Raw genomic sequence first — 26,519 nt, forward strand, 5'->3', positions numbered from 1 at the left:
CTAGCACTCTACCACTGGGTCAAGCATGGTGTAGTGCATGCCTATATTCCCAGTGACTCAGGAGACCCGAGGCAGGAGGACAATAGGTGTGAGGTCTTGACAATATAGTGAGACTCTCACAAAATTTAAAAAAAAAGGGCTGGGGATGTAGTTCAGTGGTAAAGTGCCCTTAAGTTCAGTACATAGAAAAAGCAACAACCACAACAACAAAAACAAAACACTACTACTGAGCATACTGTAATATCCAGCCAATTTTGATTAGACTTATTGAGTACTAGCAGAATTCTTCATGATCATTTTTAATTCTGTGCCAAAATTCTGTTTGGAAATTTTCAATTCTCCACAAAGAATATACTTTCATTGTCACAAAAATGTCTTACTATAAAAATCCAATTTATCTGGGCGTGGTAGCCCACACCTGCAATCCCTGTGACTTGGGAGGTTGAGACAGGAGAATCCTGAGTTGGCAATCAACCTGGGAAACTTAGTGAGACCTTGTCTCAGAATAACAAAAAGAAAGGGCTGAGAGTAATAGCTCACTGGTAGGGTACCTGGGTTAAATCCTCAGTACCAAATAAAATAAAATATCCAACTTAGACCCACTTTAATAAGCACACAAGAAAAAAAAAAGAATTATTTTAAATAAAGATCTAAATAACTGGCCAAACCATACAGATATCTCAAATATGATAAAAGAGGGTAGGAATGTGAAAGAAAAAGGGAAATGAGCTAAAAACTGGACATTAGTTTAAGAACTATAAGAATTTGACTTATACCCTAAATCCTATTAAAATGTCTACAGAATACTTTATAAGCCTGGAGGGAGGCTGAAGCAGGAGGATAGCAAATTCAAGGTCAGCCAACCTGAGCAATTTGATGAGACCCTCAGCAACTTAGCAAGATCTTCTTTCAAAAGGGCTGGGGATGGAGCTCAGTAGTAAAGCTCCTCTGGTTCAATCCCCAGTACCCTGTGAGACAGGGGACGAGGGAGGGAGAAAGAGAGAGAGAAAGAGAGAGGTAGGGAGGTGTGTGTGGGGGGGATGAGAACACTTAACAGAGTAAAGGCAATATTATTTTCTTAGTTGAAATACAACACTATTGGCATCTTTTAAGATAATTTCAATTTAAGGTACATAAAAGACAAAACACAAAAGGCTCAGGATTTCATTCTTTTTTTTTTTTAATTTATTTTTTTAGTTGTAGTTGGACACAATACCTTTATTGTATTTATTTATTTTTTGGACAGATTACCTTTATTTTATTTAATTTTTTATGTGGTGCTGATGATAGAACCCAGTGCCTCACACATGCTAGGCAAGCGCTCTACCATTGAGCTACAGCCCCAGTCCCTTATTTATTTATTTTTATGTGGTGCTGAGGATCAAACCCAGGGCCTCACATGTGCTAGACAAGTGCTCTACCACTGAGCCACAACCCCAGCCCCCCACCATTTCATTCTTTAAAGATACTCTTTAAGACATTAAAAGATTTTTTTCAATATACAAATTGCTAATTATGTAACTTTATTATAGGGTAACATTTTTTAAACCAAGTCACAACTACAGCTATTTGCTGTTAAATATTTTATAAAAGGAGGCAATACTGGAGCCTGTCCTTCATGTGTGTGCACATGTGTACACATATAATTTATGAGGAATTTCTGAAAAAAGTCTTTTTATTATTTTCCTGATCCTGGAATTACATATACTTATTGTAAGAATGCTACTCCAAAAATCCAGATGTAAATGAGCACGAACCATTATAATATAAAGCCTATCACTTAATCTCAGCAATGGTGCAATTCCTGAAATAATTATAATGATGCTTTAAAAGTCTAATTGAAGTGTTTTGCTTCTATTCTTAAGAAAAACAAAGGGCATTTATTCTCTAAAAACTCCAAAGTGCTTTAAAAGTTCCCTTTCTTAGAAATTCCATTATGTACATAGTGGGAGGGTAGCCATCTGTAAACCAAGGAGAAAGGCCTTGGGAAAAACCAATCCTGCTAACTATCTTCTGCTAATTCTTGATCTTAGACTTCCAGCCCACAGAATCATGAGAAAATAATTTGCTGTTTAAACCAAAAACACTCAAAGAATGTCTCTGGCAGGTAATTGCAATGATAGCACATGTTTTTCTAAAAAAAAAAAAAGCAAAATAAATTTTATACAAATAAGCCTGCCCCTCTAGTGTTGACATGACAAAAGGAAAGTGAGCTATATCTCAAATTGCTCAATGTGTACATTTAAGTTTCACTCTTTCCCCTTTTCTGTCCCACACCCTGAGTAAAGACCCAACTCTTAAGAAGTTGTATTAAGGGGCTGGGGTTATGGCTCAGCGGTAGAGCACTCACCTAAGCATGGGCAAGGCCCTGGGTTTGCTCCTCAGCACCATATAAAAGTAAATATATACTGTGTCCAACTACAACTAAAAAATAAATACACACAAAAAAAGAAGTTGTATTAAGCCAGGGTAGGTTAACCTGGTAAAGTGTAAACCTGCTTACTACTTCTGAGGAAGTGAATAGAAGGCTAAACTAATAGAGAGATGGTGTTTTTTTTTTTTTTTTTTAAAAGTCATAACATATTAGCATCAGAGACTCATAATACCTTCTGTTCCTTCTGCATTCCCTATTGGCGAAGGGAACCCAGGACTTGCAGCCAAACACTTGGCAGTCACCCCAGGCGGGCACTGCCTCACTTCATCCTCAAGCCCTTCAGCCACTTAGTCATCAAACACATTCTACTTTTTCAGTGACTGTTCCTTCTCTTTTGTGATCACTCTCATGGTTTTAGTTTGGGATTATCATCAGTGACCTGGACCATTTTAATCATCATGGTAAGGGGTCCAAGAGAGCTTGTCTTTCTGATCCATCTACTAATACTGATAATGGGTGATCATTCCATATTTAAAACCTTATTTCAGGTTCAGACATAAAGAACCAGTAGCTTTTCACTAGCATCAAGCCCAGGCTTCTCAGTCTGTCCTTTCTAGCCTTATACCCTACTGTGCCAAACACAAGGATGCTATGTTCCTAACCACTTACTATTCCCAGGCTTGGCTAACTTACCAGATACTACTTGAAATGCCCTGTCCCATGTGTATCCAGTGATCATCAAGTTCTCTCTCAAGGTCTGTATCAAGACTCACTTATTCCATGAAGTCTCTCCTGACTCCTACCCTCTCCTTTCCTGTGGACTCAATCCTGGGCTCTTGTCTTTAGGGGAAATATACTTGCAATCAAAGTTGTTGTAAATTTGCCCCTGGTTTTAAAAAAGAGAATATGTAAAAACAAAAGAGAGTGATTATCACACTGCCTACAAATAAATGTTGAGATGAGTAGGTGAATGTTTTTATTCCCATTTAACAAGATTAGGCAGAAATAATTGGTCCAGGCCTATGCACACTGTGGACTGCACAGTGAAGTGTAGAAACTGTTTTAGAAAACAAAATTTAGAAACCACAAAGCTTCTATGCTGAGGACACACAGTCTATATCATCATCTTAAAAGGGAACTCCTTGTCCATTTTCTTTTCTAGGGATTTGTACTGTCAATTTTTCTCTGTGAAACAGCCAGGAGGAAGTCTGGACATTCCTGAGTGTCCAGGCATCAGGGACTCCATTTTGTCAATAAGGTGAGATTCACATAATCACTATCCACTACTCAAATGCTTACAGCTAAACTAAATGTAATACTTTTCACTAGTATTAACAGTGGTATTAACACTGGTATTAAAGCAGACATTTCTTGGGTCCATATGACTATTTAGACTCTTAGAGTTACCAGTAAAAGAAGGAAATAAAACCACTCATAAAGTACTACCTAGATTCCTAGATCATTATACTGATATATACTTTCATGGCCTGTGCTTTCTTTGATCATTTTCATTTGTAAAATCATTTAAAATAATTGCTTCTTTTGACTAACCAAAGGCAAACCCCTCAAATTCAACATCAGTATTTCTCTTATTTTCTTCCAATCCTCCATAGTTGATTGAAAGTTTTGGAAACTTATTTGTCTGACTTCCTTCATCAAAGAATGTGCCCCTTATAGCTTAGTTTGCAGCTCTCATACATTTCCCATAGTGCTGTTTTCATATCTGTGGCAACAGATTTCTCTTGGAAGAATTCAAACAGTACCACACAAATACTTATGAGCCAAACAGCTCATTTTTGCTCACCCATTAGCCTCTTACTCAAAAAACAACTGTATATTCAAAGTACTTAAATTATTAAAATTATTTTGACAAACTGGATTTTATAATTAATATTTCATATTGCATTGCTTTCAAAATGGTTGGGGATTGGAGGAGTAGAAATAATCCAAATATGTTATATGCATATACAAATATGATGCAATAAAATTCATTATTCTGTACCATTAATATGCACTAATAAAAATAAATTTATTTTTTAAAAAATGAATGGAGATTTTTTTTCAAACAAAATATGTAAACTTAGGCATTTGCTAAAAGACTTCTTGATAGCCTTTTAAAATCATTTTCTTATCCAAAGATTTTTAAAGCTTTGAGGCTGTTTTAAACAGTAGTGGCACTGTATGGAATTTCAGCTGATGTCTTCTAACTTTTGAGCGCATTCTGAAGCACAGCTGAAGGAAGCTGTTTAACTGACAAACCAATTGTTAAGAGATGCAAAAGGTCCAAGACTACTTAAACTTTATTCTTAAGATAAATACAAAATTACTGCTTTGTGTTCTGTGATGTTAACCCTCTACAAAACTTCTTAAGGCTAAGTCTAACTGGGAAGATAAAATCCTTACCAAACACAATGGGTGAAATCTGAGTCATGATAAGATTGCAACAAGGTCAAGGGTAAGGAATCACTTTTCCTAACTCTGCTATGGGCAATTCACTTCAGGGCCCTTTTTGTCCTGTAGATAAGCCTAAATACCTGGCAGATGTTTATAAAGAACTTTTCTTCATATGCAAGCATTTTTAAATCTTTAAATCATTTTAAAGTAGAGTAAACACAATCTGAGAAGCCAGTGTATTAAGAACAAAACCATTTCCACCTTGGTATTAAGAGAATTAAAGGGTAGAAGCTAAAAACATCTAACAATTTAAGGGAGGTTCTAGGAGAAAGTAAGTCAAGAGATAACAAAAGATTTCAAAGAAGCTGACAGTGGAAATTTCAAATGAATCATAATAGTTAACACAAATAACTTATAAAAAGCAATGACCCATAAAGTCCATGGGTAAGGATTATCATATTAATCATGTTTAACCTAGTTTTAAAGGTCTCTAGTCATTTAAAAAAGTAAATATAAAACTGCTTTCTCTTTTGAATTAATACTTATTATTAAAGAAAAAAACATTTTATCAAATGTTTTCTAGATGTCATAGGCTCTTTAACATTATATCCTGATGGCAGGATACCCCTCTAGTGTTTCTACTATAGTGATCATGTACAATCCTATAATTGTAGTCATATTATTTCAATTTACTTTTAAGAATCACTGCAATTTCTATACTATTTTCATATGTGAACAAAATTAATAGCTTTTTCATTATTGATTAGGATCAGACATGAAAAGTGACCTCAAATTTCTCCTTAGAGGCTTAAAGACAAAGAACTCTAAATGCATCAGCATCATTGAAAATGAGACCTCAGCGGGTGGGAAAAATATTTTTTCACTGTAAGTGAGAGAAGGGAAGCTGGGTGGTAAATAAGGATGAAAGGTTTCCAGGATTGTTAAAAATTTAGCATGCAGGTTCTTCCCACCTCTCCTTGACCCTCCCAACCCCTATAACAATGAGGATACTGTAGAGACACTAGTGGATGGAGATCTGACCATACCTTCGTGGGTAGGTTCTGGGTCAGGTGTAAGTGAGATGTCATCCAGCTCTCGCAGGCAGAGCCATTCTCCATCCATAGACACTCGGAATTTGCAAAGGTAGATGGTCTCCATGGCAGCCTGTGTGATCTTGTCAGTGGTGGGGGTTGGCATATCGGTCGGAGGAGTCAGAGCAGACATGATGACTCAGCTGGGACCACAACACACACACACACACACACACACACACACACACACACACACACACAGGAAATATAATAAGACCTCCTCACCAAAAATCCCCAAATCTGAACCTCTGAAACAAAGCGTTCAGGAAAAGGGGTGGGGGAGGTTAAAAACAAACAAACAAAAAATCCTAAAATTAAAAAAACAAAAAAAACAAGGAAACCAACTGCTCAAGAAAAATAATTCTACCCTATCTTTTCTTATTGACAATTCCTACCACATAGCAAAATAAAATGATGCTTGTATTCTTCAGCGTCCTCTCCTTTTATCTTTTCTTCTCTACCCTCTTCTCTAGCTGAGCTATAGGCTTCAAATCTGCCAATGCCTTAGCTGGCTTTAAAAACTGGTCTTAGCACGAATAAGTGAAGAAATCCTTTCTTTGTGCAGGGAAAACAAAAAATATATAAACAAAAAAAAAAGAATGAAAAATAAGACTATATTTCCAATTTAGCTTTTAAAAAAATCCCAAACTGCAGAAATCACTTCCAGGATCTGCTCAGATGAGCCAGGATGCTGAGTTCTAACAGGATTGGTTGTGCGCAGTAAGCAGGGTGTTGACCAAAATGGCTGACTAATGAACTGAACTGAAAATTCAGGCTCATGTGACCAGCTGCTCTGAACGTAGGGGGAGCAATTCCCAGGATGCTTTATAGATGCTGCTGATGCAGGGAGAGCAATTAGCTGCTTTCTCTCGTCCTGTACAACCCACTTCCAGACTGTGCTAGTCAAACTGTGATCAGACATAATGCAATGCACATATCCTCATCAATTCCCCTCACTTTGTGATAGAAGGGCTGAATAACAGAGGACAGTTAATACTGGATAATACTTCATTGCAAAGATGGCAAAGAGGCAACTGGATTGATTTTTAATCAAGCATATAATTAATCTCTTTAGCCCTTACATACATATTTGTTAAAATACTATAAAAAGGTGGTATTTTAAAAAAAGTGAAGGTAAGTTTTTAACTTAAATAACTTATTTTCAGGCATAATTCCTTCTCCAAAGTACAAAGGCATTTCTAGACTGTGAAGAAATGAAGGCTAAAAAAAAAAAAAAAAAAAAAGAAAATCTTTCCTGATTAATGGCAATCTCCTCTTTTAAATATTGCTATATTTACCAATTTTTTGCAATATGCAGGAAAAATGAAATGATAAAACCTTCCCATCTTGGAATGTACTGAAGGCACATCAGATTCTCTTAAATCAACTAACACACACACACAAAACATATTCACACACATTTACATCATCCAATGAGGTATTTAGGCCTTGATAGCTGACAGCAAAAGGGCAGGTATTCACTTTCTGAACTATGTAAGTATTAAGGAGAGGAAGGCTAAGGACTTTGAAAATGTTTTTAGACAATTGAAAACTTTTTTTTTTTTAATTTAAAGATTCCACTTTTAAGAAGAAACATACAATTTCAAGAAACAGAAGTAAGACTATTCTGTTCTAGGTTTTTTTTTTTTTTTTTCCTGGTGATACTAGAGATTGAACCTAGGGGTTCTTTACCATGTAGGTATATCTATAGCTCTTTTTAAATTTTTAAAATTTTGACACAGGATCTCACTAAGTTGCCAAGGTTGGTCTTGAACTTGTGATCCTCCTTCCTCAGCCTCTCAAGCTGCTAGGATTACAGGTGTGCAACACTGAGCCTGACTATGTTCTAGAGATTTTTTTAAAAAATGAATTAATTTAATGTGTTTTTTTTTTTTTTTTTTTTTGAAGCCAGGAGTGTTTAACTGCTATCTACATCCCCAGCCCCTTTTTATCTTTTATTTTCAGATAGGATCTCACTTGCTGAGTTTGGTCTCAAACTTGTGATCCTCCTGCCTCAATCTCCTGAGTCACTGCTATTACAGGTATGTGCCACTGCCCCTGGCTCTAGGGATTCTTACTGTAATAGCTTGGGGCCTTCTGGGAAACTGAGGCAGCCTGAAGACCTGTCCCACTCTTCAAACCTAGATTCTTACAATTAAGTCATAAAGATTTCAGATGTCACTCCCAATAACAGACAGTGAATGAGTTTATTACAGGGATGGGAAAGAGGAAAGGGGGACACTCAAGGGAGAGAATGGGTCCTCTTGGAGAGGGATAGTGTGCCTCTTCTGTACTTATTTTATTGGGAATCACAGAGAAGTTTCTAGAGCGGTCCACCTCTTGACTATTTTTTTTGTTGTTGCTGTTATTTTTTGTTTTTGACCTACAGCCATGACAACTCTAGGTCATTTTAGGCCATGCTGGCGGGTTCTAATTGGATTCTTAACCACAAATTCTTACAGATTTTATGGTTAGAAAGAATAATCCTTATCTCCCTGAGTTCCAGTATTTGGTCTGTGAAAAGGTCACAAAAGTCTCCCTCTTCAGGATAATTTGGGTTCCTCTACTGACATTATTTCAGGCCTGCAGCTCTCTTAAAGATAAGAAGTAATATGCTGAGGAATGTGACATATCCTGTCCACTTAAGCAAGGTTGCATTTAAATTTCTTCTTGGAAAAGAAAGCATGTGGGAGTCAGCATTGTAGTCCCATTTTACAGAATTATTCCCTTAACCTCCTGTTCTCACCACTTGCCTCTGTCTCCATCATTATCAGGGGGACATCTTGATTTACCTAATTTCTGAAAGTTAAAAGAAAAAAGTTTCCTTGAATAATAGTAAAATTTTATAAATGCTTCAACTTAAATTGAAATTGAGCTTAAAGAAAAAATGCTAAGAACCAGATTCTGTGGTTAAATAAGCACTTTCATATTGTTAGGAGTGTAAATAGGTACAAGATAAAAATGCAAAGGCTGATTTCTGATGGGGTTACATCCTAGGAAGCCTATCCTAAATTGAAAACATTTTTTTTAAAGGCATCACTCACAGCTTCCAATTTTAATACATAAAGGAGAAGGACATGATTAGATTTTAATGAACTTGCTTTTGTTTTTACTATATATTTTTTATCACTTCTTTATTTATTTTCTTTTTTTTATTGGTTGTTTAAAACATTACAAAGCTCATGACATATCATCTTCCATACATTTGATTCGAGTGGGTTATGAACTCCCATTTTTTACCCCAAATACAAGTTGCAGAATCACATCGGTTACACATCCACATTTTTACATAATACCATATTAATGACTGTTGTATTCTGCTACCTTTCCTATCCCCTATTATCCCGCCTCCCCTTCCCTCTCATCTTCCCTCTCTATCCCATCTGCTGTTGTTTAATTCTCTCCCTTGTTTTTTTTTCCCCTTTCCCCTCACAATCTCTTATATGTAATTTTGTGTAACAAGGAGGGTCTCCTTCCATTTCCATACAGTTTCCCTTCTCTCTCCCTTTCTCTCCCCCCACTCGTCTCTGTTTAATGTTAATCTTTTCCTCATGCTCTTCTTCCCTGTTCTGATCTTAGTTGCTCTCTTTATATCAAAGAAGACATTTGGCATTTGTTTTTTAAGGATTGGCTAGCTTCACTTAGCATAATCTGCTCTAATGCCATCCATTTCCCTGCAAAATCCATGATTTTGTCGTTTTTTAGTGCTGTGTAATACTCCATTGTGTATAAATGCTACAGTTTTTTAATCCATTCATCTATTGAAGGGCATCTAGGTTGATTCCAAAGTCTAGCTATTGTGAATTGTGCTGCTATGATCATTGATGTGGCAGTATCCCTATAGTATGCTCTTTTAAGGTCCTCAGGGAATAGACCAAGAAGGGCGATAGCTGGGTCAAATGGTGGTTCCATTCCCAGCTTTCCTAGGAATCTCCATACTGCTTTCCATATTGGCCGCACCATGAAAACATTTTAAGTTGAAAATGTATTTAATACATCTAACCTATCAAACATCATAGCTTTGAAGCACAGTACATACAGTCCCTGGCTTACAATGGCTTGATGTACAATATTATGATCATGCAAAAATTATATCCATTTGGTTGAAATGTACTTCAAATTTTGAATTTTGCTCTTTTCTTGGGCTAATTATATGCTGGTACAATACTTTCTTAGGATGCTGGGTAGTGGCAGTGAGCCACAGCTCCCAGTTATCCAAATGACCACAAGAGGATACAAGTAATATTCTACAGTGTACTGTTGCTAAGCTATGATGCTTGGTAGGTTACATGTATTAAACACATTTTGGTCCTGAGGCTTGAATCCAGGGCATCATGTGTACTAAGCACCTTGTTCTATCACAAGGTTACATGCATTTTGGACTTAAGATACTACCAAGTTATGATGGGTTTATTTGGATGTAACCTCATTGTAAGTCAAGGAGCATCTGTGTACTGTGGAGTATCAGTTGTTTACCCTTGTTACTGCACGGCTAACTAGGAGCTAGAGCTCATTGCCACTGCCCAGCGTCTCCAGAGAATACTTTGTAAATAAAGTATTTATAAATAAATAAAAATATTTGTAAAATACTCCTGGTTTGTTTATTTCTATCTCATTTCATCCCAATACTATCCTATATGTGGACCCAAAGTCATTCATTTATGTTAGCAAATATTCATTGACAGGTGCTCTGCATGCCAGGTGGTTATCTAGATACTGAACATATAGTAGTAAGACAGACTCACCTTTTGGAGGCAGCAGAGTTTACACATCCAAATGAATGGGTCTTCATTTAGCACATTCACATTTAAGTACATTGTAATTCCTTTCTAGCCAAACATTATTTCCTTCTTATTCACTAAAGCATAAAGTAGACAGTTCATAGTTTCACTTTATGCCATATGATACTTCAAAACATAGTAAATGGTCATTGAAACATTTAAATTACACTGAATGTAGTTCCTGGAAACACAACTTCAAACAGCCTTGACTATCTGTACTTGTGACATCAAGACTCTAAGTAACTCATATATTCTTAAAATAGGGAACAACGACTGCACGAATGAATCTGAATGCCCGGGATCCAATACAGTAGCCCCCCACTATATCCAGGGGATATGCTCCAAGATTCCCAGAGGATGCTCAAAGCCAAGAATAATTCTGAATGAACCCTGCTTACATACATAGCTAAGATACAGTTTAATTTATAAATTAGGAGCAGTAAGAGATTAACAATAACTACTAATAAAAAAGAATCATTACAACAATATACTGTAATAAAATTTACATGAATGTGGCCTGTCTTTCAAAATATCTTGCAATGAAATCCCACTTTTTCTTGTGATTATGTGAGATGATACAATGTCCAGATTAGGTGAATGATGGGAGCTTGTGAGTGTTATAACACTATATAAAGATTACTTGAACACAAGCACTATAATATCAGGACAACTGAGCTAATTATGGGAGGGTAGCACCATCAGAATGGATACACTGGACAAAGGAATAATTCATATTCTGAGTAGGATGGAGTAGGAAGGCACAAGATTTCATCACACTACTTAGAAGAGCATGTAATTTAAAACTTATGAATTATTTCTGGAATTTTCCACTTAGTATTTTGGTCCCCTGTTGACCTAAGGTAAATGCAACCAGAGAAAGCAAAATCATGGATAAGAGAGGGCAACTGCACCTGCATTCAGCATTTGTGGATTGATTACAACATACCAGCACAACAGGAATATCCAGGTTATTAAACAAGAAACCTGGCTAACATCTCTTCTGAAGATCCTTTCCAATCCCTTTCTCTCCAGGTAAAGGATACAGGGAGGGAAGCCTAAAGCAACTGAAACTTTTGGCAAGGAGACAAAAAGCTGATTACCTTTGTTTTCCACATCTATCAGTCTATGGCAGGCTCAACAATAATTTCAGAAGTAAGAAATGAGTGGGTGGGCAAGAAAACCTATATTTCCACTAGGAGTCATATCTGTTCTTCAGGTAAACACTATTTTTTCTTCAACACAGTTATTCATTATTCACAAGCAATTGATTTACTATGAAAAAGGCACTATTTGTAGAAGACTAATTAAAATGATTCTAAATGTTGCTTAGTCTACTTTTACATTTGGGTCTTCACTAAGTAAATATATTAGCTTCACATATAAAAATAATGTTAAGTCAGGAGTAAGACATATAAACTTCAACTTTTTTCCTTATATACACACTAATTATAAACTGTATTGAACTACTTTCTCATTTGACCTCATTTGCCAATAATGGCACATATTTGTACGATGGTTGTAAGGAAGGCAGGGGTGCAGTTTATGGCCTTAAGATAGAATTAGAAGGCCAGGTGAAGTTCAAATCCAAGAGAGTAATCCCCAAAATACTATCTACTATGTTTTACCTGCTTACCTCACCTGAATTTCCACATTATGATTGATTCAAAGCAAACAAGATTTATGTTTCAAAGCCAGAGGTTATATTCCTCTTAAAAGTATATTGATACTCAGCCGATACTGTTATAAGGCAAAGCTTGATTTATCAGGCCCCAAAATATCCCTGTTTCACAGTGTGGAAAAATTATTAAGATACCCATCATTTATATTTCTGTTTCTGTTAGGTGCATTGCAAATAACATCAACTCCCCTCAAAAATGCTGCAAAGTAGATATGAATATCTATCTCCTCTTACATGCAAGGAAACTTATGTTTATACAAATACCTGCTCCAGGATCATACAATTAGCAAGTGGCAGATCTGTCATTCCAAACTGCTTTTGTGTAGACGCTCCCAAAGTTTGTTTTCTTGTATACTCTGCAATTTCAGCACTCTACCCCAACTCTTCCCTCAAACTAAATTTTACTCAGAGAAAATAAAAAGAAATGAACAAAGCAAAACACAGCATCACAGACTTTGTTCTCATAAGCTTCACAAGATTTCCTAAAAATGAGTCTCAACTCAGAAAAAGATTTGAAGACTTTTTTTTTTTTTTCTGGGGATGTGGCTCAATCTATAGCGTGCTCACCTAGCATGCGTGCGGCCCGGGTTCGAGCCTCAGCACCACATACAAACAAAGATGCTGTCTCTGCCAAAAACTAAAAAATCAATATTGAAAAATTCTCTTTAAAAAAAAAGACTTTTTTTTCAGTTTTTATCTTTCATATTTTATACCTTAATGCTTCACAAAATAAATCTTCCACTTTGCTCTACAACTTACACATTTAGTTCGGGTTTTTCATAAGTGGTAATTTTCTGAAAAACTGAGTACCCAGCACAGATTTTTCCTGTTATGTGCTGGCAAGAGTAAACCCAACACTTCCCAAGCATCATAAAGAACAATGTCCTTGATTCACTTTTCTACTACTCTGGGGAGAGCTGAAAGAACCATCTCACGAGTTATGGTCACATTTAGTCACTCAGCTGGAACTTCAATATTAAGAAATTTAATATCAGAAATAGGAAAAAATAAATGAGTGGGATAATAATTTTTTAAAATAACTAATTACAGACCTACTTTAAAGAGCCTACTCAGACTGAGGATATGGCTCAGTGGTAGACTACTTGCCTGAATGCATGAGGCCTTAGATTCAATCCTTAGTAACACACACACACACACACACACACACACCTGGAGCAAACTCAACACATAATTTAATGCTTTAAAGAATGAATCAGGCTGGGCATGGTGGCGCATGCCTGTAATCCTAGCTGCTCAGGAGGCTGACACAGGAGAATTGTAAGTTCAAAGCTGGCCTTCAGCAAAAGTGAGGAGCTATGCAACTCAGTGAGACCCTGTCTCTAAATAAAATACAAAATAGGGATGGGGATGTGGCTCAGTGCCCCTGAGTTCAATCCCTTTATACCCCCCGCCAAAAAAAAAAAAAAAAAAGAATCAGTATCCATGAAACCATCTGGAGAAATGGACCAACAACTTACGTGGATGATTTATAGCACATGTGAAGCACTGCGTTCAATGCTTCTGAACTCTTCCTTTTTAAGGCAACTATTTTTGTGTGTGTGTGTGTGTGTGTGTGTGTGTGTGTGTGTGTGGTGCTGGGGATTGAACTGTGTGGGCTGTGTGCATGCAAAGTAAGTACTCTACCAACTGAGCTATATTCCCAGCCCTGAAGGTGACTTCTTGAATTTCTTATTGCTACGGCATGAAAAAATACCTTTCAGGAGGTATCATCATGCTGACATTGGTGGAAAGCCCAGATCATGATTTCACATGCAGTCCTCCTTCCCACTACCTTTCTTTTTCCAGAACCCAAGGGCATTATGACTACCTTTTATTCTGAGGTTTCTTTGATTTGAGGTCTCTGCACTCGGTAGGCTCACTATAACTAAAATGATGAGTTATAATTATTTTGTGAGAAATAAACCAGTACTACTACAGTGCATTATCTTCTTACTTGTTAAATAAATCACTGTATGAGTAATATTAGAGATAATTTCTACCTTAAAAAGTTGAACCAAGGAATATCATAAAGGGGAAGATCAGTAGTGTAGAAGTAGGAGATTGAGAGGCAAGAGTTGGGGGATAGGAAAGGGGGGCCAATGCAGAATGAATTCTTAAAATCATGTTATGACACATATAAATATACCACAGGGAATTTCACCTCTATATATAATTAAAAAGAATCAAATATAAAAAAATGAATAAGTGAAAGGAAGACTAGCAGAATAGATGAAGGAGAATGGGGGACTTGAGAGAAGATAGAAGAAAGGAGGAGATCATGAACTGAAATCAAATTCTATGTATGTATGATTTTGACAGGATGAACCTAACTATGTATAACTATAATGCAATAATTAAAAAAAGGAAAATTGAATCTCACCATTATATACAGCTATAATACACCAATAAAAAAAGTAGAGGGGCTAGGGTTGTGGCTCAGCGGTAGAGCGCTTACTTAGCACATGCAAGGCCCTGGGTTCGATCCTCAGCACGCACCACATTAAAAAATAAATAAATAAAATAAAGGTATTGTGCCCAACTACAACTAAAAAATAAATATTTTTTAAAAAGTAGAGGAAAAAATGTAAAACTGCTTTTATTGATGAGTAGCAGTAAGTAATGATTTACTTATGTAAAGCTACAGACTACTTCAATGACCCTGGGAAATTTATATTCCTCATACCTCGATTTACTCAGCTGCAAAGTAGAACTAAATAACTAGCTTCACAAAGAGCATATTCTCCATAAGCAACTGTCTATTTTGCATGTTATTTACGCATCTGCTCAAAACAGTACCTACCAAATACCAGACTCCTAACAGATGCTTGTTGGTATAGATGTATAACTCTAAAGTACTCTAAATTCTTGCAATGGTACTCTCTATTCTCGTTTTATTTTAACTTTGAAAATCAATCCCCAGTTCTATAAAACCACTATATTTAGATCTCAAAACAGGTCATTTTAACACAGAATATATACATAATAGATTCATTCATTTAATACATATAGGAAACGTATGTGTTAATCATTACAGATACAGAACAAGGCAATAGATAAGAAACAATTATAGGTATTTATGAAATTCCTATGTCCTGTTCATACTCGCAACTACTTTATCAAACTGGTGACTTGTGAGTTTCATTCATTCATTTATTTTTAGAAAATAGGGCTTTAGTGAGTAGAACAAGGAACTAGACAGCTGTTGCCTGCAAAGGAGGCTTCAATCTAGGACCAGACTCCTGTTGTGGGAGGGGATGAAGGATCATAGCAGAAGAGCAAGTGCACTCTAGAGACAGAATGCCCAGGATGGATCCTAGGCCTACCACTTAGAGATTGAACGACCTTGCCAAATTACTTTTCTGTGTCCATTTCTTCACAATGAAATGGAGGCAGAATTAACTTCTTCAGAGTTAGATGAAGTAATGTAAGTAAAATGCTTAGCAAAGTAACTAGTAAGTAAATGTCAGCTTTTATCATTATTATAATAAGTGCTTCTGTCTTTGAGAGTAGAAAACAAAACAAAACAAAACAAAAAACCCAACATGAAATGAAGGTCTTTAAGGGATCAGTGTTTATGACTGAGACAGAGGAAAGTCAAAAGGAGATCTGAGTAAAGGGCATACTGTGGTGTTTCTTGGGTTCTGAGGAAGGAAGAAGTATGATGGGTCAGAATTTTACCAAGCATTCACATCAGGTGACCAGATTTCTTAAGTTCTTAAAAAAGATAGCAGAAGCAGATAAATGTCTGTGGAGAGTCCCTCAACAGTTTCTAAATTTAAAAGAACCACACTCTAAGCTAAAACAACTTTTTGCCTTCCATGTGCCTCTTACAGCCTAGTCCTGCTAACCTCTTCTTTTCTACCCATTTCAAGGTTCCCATGACTTTCTTTCAAACCATCTGGCCCCACCATTCCTTCCAACAGATACTGAGTGTCATGTCTGCTTGGTCCTGAGTAAGTCTAGAGCTAGGCAGTTACTAAAATGGGCTTTGCCAGGAGGAATACAACCTTGGCCAGCAGTCCTTAAAATTTTAGGCAGACTATGGACTTTTTCACAATTATTCAAATATAGCTAACAGTTTAGGCCATGATCATATTAATAATTATCTTCTCAAGTACTACTGCTTTGTAATTCTAAAAATATTTCCTTTCATAAAGTTTCTTTTCTTTTTTCTTTTTTAGTACTAGGGATTGAACCCAGGGTCTCTGGCATGCTAAACACATTCTCTACTACTGAGTTACACTCTATCCCCCCTCCTATGATTTTAAATTATTTAATACTAATGGTGCATTACTGACTTCTCCAAACAAATCTTAAAACTGAAACATAAGCCACTTTGCACTGTAGGAAGAAGTTTCAATATTAATAAGTCTGGTGTTGTAGTTTAGTGGTAGAGCACTTGCCTAGCACTTGTGAAGCACTGAGTTCAATCCTAAGCACCACATAAAAATAAATAAAATAAAGGTATTGCGCCCATCTACAAGAAAAAAATTAAAAAGATAATAAGGCGTGGACAGAAATATAATAGTGTGATATCCCATAAAGTTCATTACAATGGAATTCTGTTTAATTATGTTGGCTGTGAGGTTGCCTATTATATATTTATGGAGGGACAGCAATCTTTTAATCAACTCATTTATTTAAGGAATTTTCAAAAATATTATCCAATGGGCTGGGGATATGGCTCAAGCGGTAGTGCGCTCGCCTGGCACGCGTGCGGCCCGGTTCAATCCTCAGCACCACATACAAACAAAGATGTTGTGTCTGCTGAAAAACTAAAAAATAAATATTAAAAAAATATTATCCAACAAAGAAAAATCCAGTTAGTTTTGCTATTCATTCATCATCACTGATCTAGACTTTTTGCTACCTATAAGCTACACTAGAAAAACATGGTCTCTTAAGTTCTTGATAGAATTCCACCCCTTTAATATGCAGATTTCTGTGAAAGTCAAACAAAAAGATGCAAGACAGAATATTGTCAGGTGAATATTTTTTAAAGTCAATACTTGTCTTTGATTTTTTTTTGTACTAGGGATTAAATCCAGGAGCTTTAATCCCTAGTACTCCACCCCCAGCCCTATATTTTTATTTTTAGACAGGGTCTCACTAAGTTGCCCAGACTGACCTTGAACTTGGGATCCTCCTGCCTCAGCAGGCAAGTTGCTGGGTTTATAGGTATACGTTACTGTGTCCAGGTTCCAATACTTGTCTTTTACTCTCTAAAGTCGCTTTCTTTGCCATTTTTCTCTGCTATTCCTTTAGTTAAAGATACTTACCAGCTACCATGAAGAAATAACAAGAGGTAGCACCCAAGTTCCTGGAAGATTTCCACCTATTCCCAAAAAGACATGAATATTTCTCTCCTTTGTTAGCCTATGTCCCTCCCTTATTATTCCTATTCCTTATTTGAAATCCCTCATCCCCTTGGAGTTGAGAAGCTGATTTGTGAGCAAATTTCCTCTTCATTCTTTGGCCACTGAATGAACTTAGCCTTTCTTTCTTTCAAACACTTGTCTGTTAGACACTGATTTTTTTGCATGGGATGAGCATATAAACTTGGGTTAGATAACACTGCTATTATTATCTTACCGGTCATATTTTTTATGGGTAATTGTTTTGGTTACATAACTATAGTAATTTTTTTGTTAAATAATGAAATGTCTTTTAGGATCCTCTAGTACCCAAAATGAAGCTAAGATGGAAAGTATGAAGAGAAAACTCTGTCTATAAGAATGAACCTTGGGGCTAGGGGTGTGGCTCAGTGGTGGAACAACACTTGCCTAGCACGTGTGAGGCACTGGGTTAGATACTCAGCAACACATAAATGTATTGTCCATCTATTAAAAAAAAATAACCTATGCTTAATAGGAGGAGAGCAGCCCAAAAAAGTCAAGATTCAGAAATTAAATCTAATATTCTGAAACTGTTGCTCTGCCCATCAGAATATCATTTGATTTTTTTTAAGAGAGAGAGAGAGAGAGAGAGAATTTTTAAATATTTATTTTGTAGTTTTCGGCGGACACAACATCTTTGTTTGTACATGGTGCTGAGGATCGAACCCAGGCCGCACGCATGCCAGGTGAGCACGCTACCGCTTGAGCCACATCCCCAGCCCATGATTTGATTTTTTGATACTCCCAGGCCAGAAGAGTGGGTAAAACAAAAGCAAGGAGGCAGAAAAGAAGGGGACAAGTTGGTTGGGAACACAAACTATGATAGTTTAGGTAGAGAGGTAACAAAAAGAATCAGGAAGGCAAACAGTGGACAGTTTAGTCCCAAGAAAGGAAATTGGGGCAGGATCCAGCTACCCTCAGAGGTTCAAGTGTCCCAGGTCATTTCAGCTGTGTGTGAAAAGGAGTCATATGTACTCAGACACTCTAAAGGGCTAATCTCCAGTTCTCTAGTGGTCAATTATCTATAATTATATATTGTTGGAAGGTGCTACATTTCTAAGGGGTTCTCTCTCTCTCTGGTATGGGTGCTTCTATTTGCCATTTGACAAAATTGTATTAATGGGTCAGACAGGGCTTTGCTTTTCAGAGATAGTCTTTTTTTTTTTTTTTTTTTTTTTTTTTGTGGTGCTTGGGATTGAACCCAGGGCCTGTGTTTGTGAGGCAGTGACTCTACCAACTGAGCTATATCCCCAGCCCCAGTGTTTTGCTTTCTAAACACAGTTGGAAGGGCTGTGTTTAAAAAGAGCTGAAGACTAACAGATTAATGAATAATTGTTAATGAGTAATAATATTATAGACAGAGGCAACAATCTACACTGAACATATCAAGGGACAGCCTTTTAAAAAGGCACAGATCAATTTGTTGTTTCAAGAACTAGCAGTGAAAAAAACAAAACAGGGCTGGGGCTGTAACTCAGTTGGTAGAGCACTTGCCTAGCATGTGTGAGGCACTGGGTTCAGTCCTCAGCACCACATAAAAATAAATAAATAAAAATAAAGGTAGTGTGTCTATCTACTATAAAAAATATTTAAAAACAAAACAAAACCACAACTATTAGTATGAAGGTGAACTATACTAGTATGACCTGATCTTTGTTCCCATATCACCCAGCTTTGGCAGGTCATTCCATATTTACAAAATCAAATAAACTTTCATCTTTTCAAACTTAAAAAAAAAAAAAAAACATACAGCAGATGAAAGGATCAATGCATCTTCAGCTCCCAACTAGGAATAAAACTTTTTAGAGAACTATTAAGAAATCAAAAAATAAGAAAGAGTGCTGGGGCCTGGGGCTGAGGCTCAGTGGCAGAGTGCCTGCCTTGCACATGTGAGGCACTGGGTTTGATCCTCAGCACCACAAAACAAACAAACAAAAAACATATATATAAAAGAAAGAGAGCTGGGCATGATGCTGCACACATATAATTCCAAAGACTAAGGAGGCAGAGGCAGGAGGACTGCAAGTTTGAGGCCAGCCTCAGCAATATATGGAGGCCCTAAGCAACTTAGCAAGATCTTGTCTTGAAGTAAAAGATAAAAAAAAGTTGAAAGCAACAGAAATATTCATGGAGGATAAACTACAAAAATATATGAAGAACAAATATATTCTTTATTCTATTTACACACACATGAAACTGTAAACATAAAATTGATTTTCTGCCCTTAAACACATTCCTGGGTTTACATGTAATTTGGCAGTTCTTTCCTCACATTATGGATTCTTCAAGTGCTCTGTGAGAGATAATTAGTTCCTTCAAGAGCCTCATTCTCTGCACTATCCTTGGCACTCTCTGTTAGGTATACTTTGAAGTGGGTAGTCATAGTAACACTGCCACTCTTTTTCAAGATTCTTTTTTTTTCCCCTTTTTATTCCTTTTCTAGGCCTCCTCCCATCTCAAAACAGCACAAATAAGAAAGAAAACTGCTTCTTTGCGAGTGGGACATTTTGTACACTGCTTTAACTGGGAGAGAAAAGATAAGGACAGAGATGTGGGCTATTGCCTTAAACATAAATGTTGGCTGTAGCTTTGAGAGTTGGAAAAATAGCTGTAAATAAAATCTATGAACAGTACAAATGGCAGGAATGCCTCTCCCATACAACTCTAAGGAGAAGCCATTTTTTGTCCGCACTGTCTATTCACACGAAGACTTGTAATATTAGAATGGAAAAGGAAGGCATTATAAGTACTGCAGAAGTTGGTGATGTAGCTCAGTGGTAGACTGCTTGCCTAGCATGTGAGGCCCTGAGTTTGATTTACACCACACCACCACCAAAAAAGGTACTGCACCATGGCATGCATATAGCTCCTTTTCAGATGGCTGATGAGAACTGGCTTGGAATTTCATACACCAAGAGGGAATAGGCACCATGAAATACAAACTCATGTGTTTGTGAATACATGAAGAAGTCTGGGAAGCAAACTCACCAAATTCAGAAACAGGTACCTTCAAAAAGAAACAAGTGGCTAGGGGATGTGTTAAGGCCCATAAAGAGTAAAGTACTTTGTTAAGGTATACTTTTCTATTTTTTGAAAACAAAACAAACAAACAAAAAAAGCTACATTCCTAGCCTTTGTATTTTTTTTTGTCATAAAACATCTTGTCAATCACAGTAGCTCTATGTGCTACTATTACTTGTAATTTTTATGTAATATATTTTAAAAAGGTATGGTAGAGAAGAGAATATGAGTATTTTTTTTTTTTTTTTTTTGAAACCAGGGGTGCTTTGCCACTGGGCTACAGCCTCTGGCCCTTTTTATTTTTTATTTTGAGACAGGGTCTTACTAAAATTGCTGAGGTTGGCCTCAAATGTGCAATCTTCCTGCCTCAGCCTCCCGAACCACTGGCACTATAGGCATGTATTACTTTGCCTGGTGAGAATATTAGATTTAAAAATTAGAAAAAAACTGAGCAGATATGCGACACTCAAAGATTCAGAAAAAGACAAAGTACATCAGAAGACTTCTTTCATACTGTATTTATGAAAGCTGATTTTTATGAACATTGTATCCTGCAAAATTTTGTACATGTCATAAACCCTAAAAAGTTTAGGCTACCTCTCTGTACACCTCTTTGTTATGCTTTAGCACTGTCATTTAAAAACAAAGCTTCTAAACTCAAATGTAAACGTTAATTTAAAAAGTTTGAGTATAGTCACAATTTCTAAAGTAAAAAGAGAATACTACTTTACTACCCAGTCTTTCCATGCTGTTATGTATAGTATACTTTTTGGCATATACATCAAGGAGTTAAAAACTGAGTGCTCAGGAAGCAGATCTTAGTTCCCATATTATTTGGTGTTGAGTTTAGGTTTAAGTACTATCCTGTTAATTAAAATGAAGTCTTTCAGGAGGCTGAAGCTGGAGAATTGTGAGTTCAAAGCCAGCCTCAGCAACTTAAGGAGGCCCTAAGCAACTCAGTGAAACCCTGTCTCAAAATAACATATAAAAGAGCTGGTGATGTGGCTCAGCTCAGTGTTTAAGCACCCCCAGGATCAATTCCTGGTATCAAAAAAAAAAAAAAAAAAAAAAAAAGTCTTTTAAAACTATTTAATCTCAGTTTCTTAAATGAACAGTCAGGAGAATCAGAGTTCTGATAGTTAGGTACACTGTAGAAAGCAACACTGCATTGACTCTAAGGGCAACCAGGAAGTATTTTCATTCACATCTAGAGTATTTAAGTAGATTTGGGTTTTAAAGTACATAAAAATATCACATACAACTAAAAATTCAAAATTAAAAAAAACACTTTAAAGTCAATTTTATATTTGAATAAATATGTAACACTAATTTTTTAAATTAATATGAATGTCTTTAGTGACTGGTCTTTAAAGACAGAGGAAATGAGACCTGTGCATTTTTCCAGCAATTTTTCTGAGCACTTACACATCAATGAACTTTCAGAAAAAAAGACCATGAAGAAATTCTAGAACTTTTATATGCTAGCATATCACTCCATACTAGAATATCATAAGCTCAACTAGAATATTATACTCATGAAATTTTAGCTTTAAGTTTTCCATTTACTGATCACCATTACACTTAGGCCCCAATTTCTAACAATACTTAAAAAAATAAAAGTCAACGTTTATCAAAAAGAAAAAAAATCAAATCAAATAAAGTAACTGAAATTCAGATATAAACAACTGATACTGGCCAATGGTATCTTGAACATAATCTTTACACAAAAAACTGACAAGAGTGTCATACTATACTGATGTGGTTGATAAGCAAATTACACAGAAATAGAAAATTGTGAAGAGAAGAAAAAGAGTCTGTGTTTAAGTACAAAGCAGAAAGCAGATTCCTTAGAAAAATGTTGCCAGTGTTGATTATATTTTTGTTTTTACCTCTTCTGCTATACAGAAAGATTCATTTCTGCTAAGGTGAGACACTCCTATCTGGAGACAGTGCAGACCATTCCAACACTTACACTGCTGTTACTAAGATTTTTAATGGTTCCTCTTGGAATCCAATTTCCAAGTAAGTAACAAAGTGAAGTAATACTGAACGACCACCGGGTGAATCCAGTAGACTCTCAGTGTTAACCTGATAAACCATATCTCAGTTTTGGATCTCTGATGTTTGATTAAAGAGTATGGTCTTGGTAGACCAGGAATCTGGGTCAACTTCATTCCTTCTCTTTGGCTGTTATTGAGGACAAATCATATAATTTATTCTGATCTTCAGTTTCCTCATCTGAAAAGCATCATATTTGGCTCACAGAGACATGTTAACCATGATAATCACAGCACATGCACATAAGAAATATTCAGCAAACGCTTAACTTTTCCTAGGGGTTGAAGCAGGAGGCAGAAAAAGCAAAGTCAGACTTTCTTGGCAGTGCTGAGCACTTATAAAGAAAGATCTGGGGGTGGGGGGTGAGGTGGGAGAGACAGAAAACAGGAACACTCATCCCAAGCAAGGTATCTGACATTTACAGCATATTTTGTAAGCCACATTTTCATACTTTTGAGATTTTGTCTTTTTATGCCAGATTTAACACTCTTGCAAGAATCCTCACATTACCTACTCTAGAGGCCCGCTCATTGCCAGTAGAAATATGCATTTGTTGACTAATTCAGCACCCAAAAGGGTTCCCTGCATTCTGAGGGCTCAAGTGTGACGGTGGCTTTCAAACGTGGAGGCCTCTTCCTGACAAAAGATGAAAAACTGGCAGGTTCCTAAGTAAGCCACACTTTCCCTTCTCATCATCTTCCTCGCGCTTCGGATTTTTCTTCCCTTTCGGGGAGGCGCATCTGTCATATTTACGGGTATGGAGTGTACGCTCGTGAAAAATTCACTAGAACCGCTGGGGCCGCCGGGGCCTCAGTGGCGCGGCAGCCACACCTACTTGGCTGTAGCTGCGCCGGGAACCTGCGAAAGGCGGGCCAGCACGGCCGCGGGGGCTGTGGGCGCCGCCCCTCCTCGGCTCCACGCGGGAAGGGTCCCAATCCACCGGCCGGCGGAGGTAGGAAGCCGGGATGGAGGCTGGTGGGCTGCTAGACGTCCCCGCCCGAGCACGTGGGAGGCTGCGAGGACTAGCGCCCAGCCCCAGAGGGGAGGGAGACCAGGCCGGGCGGGAGCCCTTGGTCTGGGGACACTCGGAGGTAAATAATCCCAAGGCCGGGCGACAGTCATCCCCGTCTCCCACATCCGGGCGTCCCGGGACAGGACCTCCCGAAGGCCGCCCCTAGCACCCCCGCCTCCCGGCCTGCCTGGCGGGGCAGCAGCGGGAGGCGGAGCTCCACGGGGGCCGGGCCGGCCCTTCCCGGCCGACTGCCCGCTTCCCTGCCGGCGTCCCCATCCCCCGCCACTCACGGTGCTTGCCGCCGCCGCTGCCGCCGCCGCTCGGGTAGCTCAGCAGCAGGAAGGGCAACGGGGAGCCCGGCGACGGCGGGGTCCTCCAGGAGCGCTGCTGCTGCGGCGGCGGACGCGCTGTAAAGCCTGCGCCTCCATCGCCCGGGTAGAGCAGGAAGAAGGGGGCGGCCACCGGCGAGTCGGGCTCGGACTGCCCGGAGGGAGAGACCGGCGGCGGCCCCGCCTCGCCTTCTGGGTCCTCACCCCCCGCGGCAACGCTGCGCGGCTCCTCAGGCCGCTTCTCCCCGCCCCTCTTCGGCTCCTCGCAGCAACTTTCAGCACCGGCGGTGGGCGGCGGCGGGGTCTCAGCCATGCTCTCCTAGCTTCACCGCCTCGGACTCGCGTCCCAGCCCGGGTAGGAGGCAGAGGGTCACGGCGAGGAGCTGCCGCCCCGTCCCGTCCGCGCCGCCGTCGCCACCTTTCTCCCTGTCCGCGGGCGGGTGCCTGGGCTCCGCCGCTCGGTTCACAGCCCGCCCCGCCGGGTCCGCGCCAGCTGGAGGGACCGCCCCGCCCGACGGCGCGGCCTTCCTACCGGCCGCCTCCCGCCCCTCCTGCCCCTCCCGCCCGGGCCCCCAGCCTGCGACTCGGCTCCCCTAGGGGGCAGCGTGCTCCTCTCCCCACCTTCCGCTTCCCTCCCGATCCTTGGGAGGAGACGGCTCTGGTGCCGATCCTTACCCGCCCCGGCACCGTCTTGAGGCGGCCAGATGTGTTTCTCCCTTGGTGCTTAAGGTGGGAGACTAGGCGAGATATCCAGGGGTGTTTATGTGTGACCCCCAACTTGTCGGTAGCACGAAGGCACAAAGAGCTGGGTTTAAGAGGCGACACTGATTTTTTTTTTTTAAAAAGGAGCCTCTTTCTCCTAGGCACTAAATTGTACCATTTACTATCCGTATACTGGAACTTGAACCGTTGATTCACGGTTTTGATTCTTTTGAGCTTTGTATACGATAAACCAGAGAAACGTGTCTTCCAACCCGCTCCCCTTTTGTTCCTTGTCTGCGTTGTATAGAAATCTTGTGTTTGTTTTGACTTTAATTCCTTAGTTTTCCAGTACTCCGGACGTGCGGGAGAACATTTTAAGCCAACCAGTTTAGAATTTATATGGCATTTGTCTATTACAGGTCGACAATTTCACTTTCAAAGGGCTTGTGTCATGCTAGCAATTGACCACCGTTGCTTTATTTTGAATATTTAAACCAATCCCAGAAGTAAACAGATTTTTCTCTACGAAAGACTATTTCCAGTTTTCATTTTTCTTTAACCTGGATTCCTAGCTGTTAGCTTTGTGTTTGGGTTGCAAAATGCTGGCACAGACTCCATGTTGACTCATAGTTAAAAATCACTGTTGTGTAACATTTTGCCCACCTGTTTTTCCCTCCTATTTTCAGTCTTTTCCCTTTGTACACTTCTCTGAAAGGAAAAGTAAACCTTTTTATATCTATATTTTTTATTGTAAATCACTCTTGAATTACCACCAGAGATTATGTATGGTGAGACTTCTAAATACTATTCTTCACCGTTCTTTGAAACAAGAAGCATTTAAAAAGGAAAGGTTTACAAGAAGTTAACTTCGAGCAATCTTTAAAAATTTCTTCTGTAGCTTTTTTCTGGCATTTCCTTGACCTGTTGATCCTAGTCCTACTGCCTTGTTTGAGCAAGTCATTTGCCGTCTTCTCTAAAATGATTATATAACTTGTGGAGATCATGTGAAGGTTAATTAAGAAATTTAAGTAAGGCCTTTAAAACACTATCTAACATAAGGTTAAGTACTTATTTTTAATTATATTTAGCCATTTTGACAAACCAGCATGTGACTTTCAAAAATAAAAAACTGAGATGGGAAAAAAATTCTTTTTCATCATCCTTTGGCATGGAGGTTTGTTGCACTTTAATTTTTTGATGAGAGTGAGTCTTAGTTAAAAAGACATTTCTTTCAGGAGTTGTGTCTGTTCTCAAAGAGAAAAACGAAAAGATTCCAGATATATGACTTTAATACCTTCCTGAAATGCAACTTTCATTTTGTTTTTGTTTGTATTAAGAAATTCCAAAGGGTGTGTGTGTGAATCCCTGCCCCCCTTCCTCCTCCCAGATTGAACTCAGGGCCACTTTATCACTGAGCTACTTCCCCAGCCTGTCTTTCTTTCCTTTTATCTTTTACTTTGAGGCAGGATTTTGCTACATGACTGCGGCTGGCTTCAGATTTGTGATCCTCCTGCTTCAACTTCCTGAGTCAATTGGATTACTGGGGTTTGCCACTGTGCAAGGCAGGATCTTTATATTGTTATCAGATTCTTTCCTAAAGATGTTTTGCAGTGTTTCAGTAAAGAGTCTGGAAAGATTCTATGCTTACCCCATTGTAGGTAAAGGAAAAGAAATCAGAAGCTT

At 38.4% G+C, this 26,519-nt stretch overlaps 2 protein-coding genes across 11 annotated transcripts in view; one reads left to right on the plus strand and one right to left on the minus strand.

Annotated features, from left to right (window-relative positions):
* Positions 1–24,674, minus strand: part of Rufy3 (RUN and FYVE domain containing 3) — a 76,545-nt gene extending 51,871 nt beyond the window's left edge. For 4 of the 10 annotated variants that reach the window (XM_026402572.2, XM_077803193.1, XM_026402576.2 and 1 more), the window contains exon 1: positions 5,815–6,007. In XM_026402572.2, coding sequence (XP_026258357.1) covers positions 5,815–5,992 — 178 coding nt within the window. In that variant the 5' untranslated portion in view covers positions 5,993–6,007. Of the gene's footprint in view, positions 1–5,814; positions 6,008–24,095 lie in introns of those variants that run through there. The other 6 variants (XM_026402571.2, XM_026402574.2, XM_026402573.2 and 3 more) reach the window with 4 other exon arrangements.
* A 43-nt stretch (positions 24,675–24,717) lies between these two features.
* The window catches only part of Jchain (joining chain of multimeric IgA and IgM), a 45,518-nt gene continuing 43,716 nt past the window's right edge, over positions 24,718–26,519 (plus strand). The window contains exon 1 of the mRNA XM_077803196.1: positions 24,718–24,863. The gene's annotated coding sequence lies outside the window, so the exon portion shown is untranslated. The remainder of the gene's footprint in view (positions 24,864–26,519) is intronic.

This window comes from Urocitellus parryii, chromosome 10 (assembly GCF_045843805.1).
Source record: "Urocitellus parryii isolate mUroPar1 chromosome 10, mUroPar1.hap1, whole genome shotgun sequence".
Taxonomy (NCBI): Eukaryota; Metazoa; Chordata; class Mammalia; order Rodentia; family Sciuridae; genus Urocitellus; species Urocitellus parryii.